Source organism: Gavialis gangeticus, unplaced genomic scaffold, assembly GCF_001723915.1.
Source record: "Gavialis gangeticus isolate Ggan-Ray unplaced genomic scaffold, GavGan_comp1, whole genome shotgun sequence".
Taxonomy (NCBI): Eukaryota; Metazoa; Chordata; order Crocodylia; family Gavialidae; genus Gavialis; species Gavialis gangeticus.
The window spans coordinates 737,965-741,935 of record NW_017729020.1 but is presented as its reverse complement, the minus strand read 5'-3'; the positions used below and the strand labels follow the sequence as shown (position 1 = coordinate 741,935).

At 44.2% G+C, this 3,971-nt stretch overlaps 1 protein-coding gene across 1 annotated transcript in view; it reads left to right on the top strand.

The window, feature by feature from the left end:
* Window positions 1–3,139, top strand: part of ARHGAP25 (Rho GTPase activating protein 25) — a 57,525-nt gene extending 54,386 nt beyond the window's left edge. Inside the window, exon 11 of the mRNA XM_019514333.1 lies at window positions 974–3,139. Within this exon, the coding sequence (XP_019369878.1) occupies window positions 974–1,184 (211 nt within the window). The 3' untranslated portion in view covers window positions 1,185–3,139. The remainder of the gene's footprint in view (window positions 1–973) is intronic.
* Window positions 3,140–3,971: the final 832 nt, after the last annotated feature.

The window sequence follows — 3,971 nt, the reverse complement described above, 5'->3', positions numbered from 1 at the left end:
CTACAGCTAAAAAAAGAAATGGAGATGCAGAAAAGGGACTATGAGGAACAAATTAAGAGGTAAATGGTTCAAAGTACAGTCTTCTAGAGGTTGTAAAGACCTCAGTTCACATGAGCATAACATTAATACCTTATGGAAATGCTTACTTGCAGTACTACAGTGCCATGTAATTAGATTTACCAAATTTGATTTTGATCATTTGGAAATATTTCATTCTGATTTAAAAAAAAAGTTACTGTAGCTTAAATTTCTACATAAAAAGTCATTTTGAACAAGAAAACAACATTTTCCATTTTGACGGTGTTGAAATTTGACGTTCTGAAATGCTCAGAACTTTTTTTAAATCCAGGAGATTTGTCAAAACTCATTCTTCCCCACAAAAAAAGTTTTAGGCTTTTATGAATCTGCATTTTCTGACAAAAAAGATCTCTTGTAAAATTCCCAGCTCACGGCAGTTAGGGACAAAATTCAGAGTCAGATCACTGCTTGTCCCTGTAGGAGTTTTCCAGTGTGGCATAGTGGAAGAATTCTTGCCCATATTCAGGAAACACAGCATGGCCTTACAGTAACCCACAGCCAACAAACCACCTGAGGCCCATGTTTCTTCCCATGGTTCCACATGCATTTCCACCTACTGGTGAAAGGCAGAATACATTCAACACCCCTTTATAGGGATACAGTGCTCCATCTAGGCCATTATAGCTTTAGTTCATTTTCAGTACTACTTCAGTAGGCACAGTTTGCACCTTAGTTATCCTGTCCCACTTGCCCTATTGTTTTAACAGGGCATTTTTGTTTGCTATGGGTTTTGTGGGTGGGCAAAAGCATTAAGAGAGGAGCTATTGAGGCTGAGGGAAACATCCTGTTCCATATCACTTGGGAAGGAAGCTCTCAGTATTGCATTGCTTAATGACGTGGAAGGCAGAATTACCAAGAGCTGAATGCTAACTTTCTAGCACTGTCTCCTTTACAGCCTCGAGAAGGAAAACTATGATGTCTGGGCCAAGGTGGTTAGGCTGAATGAAGAACTCGAGAACGAGAAGAAGAAGTCTGCAGCACTGGAACTGAAGCTTCGGAATGAGGAGCGCTCACGGGAAGACGTAGAGAAGAGGAACAAGGTGCTAGAGCAGGAGATCCAAGACTTTGTCAAATCTATGAGTAATCCAGAAGCCAAAAGCAAATAAGAGTATGGCCGCAGATGTGCACATGCAGAGTGGAGCTGCAGAGTGTATAATCTTCCCACTTCAGAGAATATAGGAACTGTCAGACTGGATCAGAGAAAGGGTCTGGGTAGCCCAGCATCCTGTCATTGAGAGCGGCCAGCATCAGCTGCTTCAGGGAAAGGGGGAAAGTTCCTTTCTCACACCCAGAAGTTATGGTTGGTTTGTGCCCTGCTGCAGGAGGTTTGCATCGTTTTCAAAGCTCCTCTTCCCTTTTTTGTTGAAATCCTGCTCTGGATATTCATGTTGTCCCTATAAATGGCTATTCTTTTTTCCTTGGTCTGACTAATATCCTGTGGCTAGTAGTTCCACAGATTAATTGCACATGACCTATGGAGGTCCCTTCCAGCCCTACTTCTCTATGACACACAGCCCTAGATTCTATGATTCTGTGACATCTTTTTAGTGGTAGCCCTGAAGAAATCCCCTTCAGTGGCTTCAGTGTAGAAAAACCAGTCTGAAGGCTGAGTTCTTCTCTGGTGTACATCATTGCAATTCCAGATTTATGCTGAGGCAGTGTACTTCAGTACTGGTATATCAAGCTACTCTCTGCCAGCAGTGCACACACGGAGTTCAGCATAAAGACTGAGGCCTTATATTTTCAGTTTGACTGCTTGTAAATCTGTTGCTTTTTCTGCTGCATTTTCAGCTGATCATCAGTTAGTCAGCTTCTCTCACAAGCAAGCCCAGCTCTTGAATGTGACCAGGACTTTTATGCTGCTAGAGGCTTTATGTGTAAGACACAGGTCAATCATGTGTTCACTAGACAAACACATGGGATTGATGGGCTACAGTACAAAAATGTGCTTTGGATGGGTGCCTTAATGGAAATAATGCAAAAGAACTGAGGTATGGATTGGCTAATTACTTTGGCTAATTTGAAATTAAACACCTGGAGCAAACTGATCAGCTGGAGTAAATCAGTGGTAGTTCCACTGCTGTCAACTGAGAGCCCTATATATGGTAGAGTTAAAGGAACTACCTTGATTGAGACCAGTTGAGCATCTGGCCTCATAGATCAAAGAGTTGAGCTCAAACCAGGTTCAAGGTCTGCGTGGGAGAGACAGTAAAAAACAAAAAGGAGCAGAGAGGAAAACCACGCAGAGAGACTGCATGAAAAAGAGTGGGTTAGGAGAATGGGAAAAATGCTAAAAAAAACTCAAGTTTTCTATTCTGTGTGTGTGTGTGTGTATTCCACTAGCTTCTGCTAGACTAGCTTTTGGAGAGTAATTCTCACTCTAAAATTGGGCTGAGCCTCTTTATCCAGAAGCCTAATGCCTTTAGTTTCTTTAAATGTAATTAACCTTGGTACAAACCTGGGTTTAAAGTACAGGGAACAGAAAGGTTCTTGATGAATGTCAAAGTACAAATATAGGGGCATAGGTTGTAGCCATATTGGTCTAAGGACATAGGTAGACAAGGTTCTTTGGGTAAATAGAAAAGGTCCATGGGGTTTACAATGCCTTGGACTCCAGGGGCATGTCTTTTGAGAGGATCACTGTAAAGCAGAGCTTGCCTTCTCCAAGCACACTACAATCTGAAGTGGAAGTAATGTAGAGAGGCACCAGGCCCATGATAATAAATCCTATGTGTGTACTGCTTCAACAAGGTGCTCCCTGTCAGGGCTCTTTGATGTAGCTATGCCTCATAAGCTTCACCTAAACCTAGCAAGCGAACCTAATGGCTCCCTCAAAAAAAACTTACATGAGGGAAGCAATATTTGTTGGCCTTACTGGTCAATGAAAGCTCAGTACAATCATTCAACATTTGTGCTGTATGTTCTGTTGGCCTGGTATACTGTCACCCAGTTAGTCTTTCTGGGGGACCTGTGAACAAGCCATAATGTTTCTGTTTGTGTGTCATCTGAAGTAAGCATAGTTGCATTAAGCTTCTTAATTAAAAGCACTTGTTATTTTTTCTAACTGAGCCTCTGATCTCAAGTGGTATAACCATAAATACAGCAGTCGCTTGCCTCCTGATAGAGGCATTGCATCCACGGCGGCGTGTTATAACCCCGCATTAATCCACCACAGCAGGAATTTAGCGTGTTTTGAACCTAGCACTTGAACCATGGTGAATAGGGCCACTCTCGACCAGCACTGCCCCATCAACATATACTGCTAAGCAGCTGGCCTTCAGATAGCAGAATGGCTGCTTTGATCATCCCCTCTGCATTTGAGACACCAAATCCCACACAAACAACCTTAAGTGCTTCCCTGGCACCCCAAATGTCACCGTAGCTTTGTGCAATGGAGCCCCCTCATTTCTGTATTATAAAGAAGAAAGAGAAAGGGAGCAAGGCCCTTTTAGGGGGCACTACTGACTTGGGCGTGGGAGAGGGGGACCTTCCCTGGTATGAGGGAGACAGAAAGGAAAGGGCAGAGGAGATTCAGCAGTGTGAGGGGGTGCCTGCTGGACCCTGAGTGTGGAGGGGGACAGAAGGGGCACGTTGCTGCTAGAGGGTCTCAGGGATTCATAGTTGTTAGGGTCAGAAGGGACCTCAGTAGGTCACTGAGTCCAACCCTCTGCCCTGGGCAGGAAAGAGCGCTGGGGTCAGCCGACCCCAGCTAGATGCTTGTCCAGCCTCCTCTTGAAGACCCCCAGGATAGAGGAGAGCACCACCTCCCTTGGAGCCCGTTCCAGATTCTGGCAACCCTCACTGGGATGAAGTTCTTTCTAGTGTCCAACCTACATCTGCTCTTTGTCAGTTTGTGGCCATTGTCCCTACTTACTCCAGGCGTGCCCTAGTAA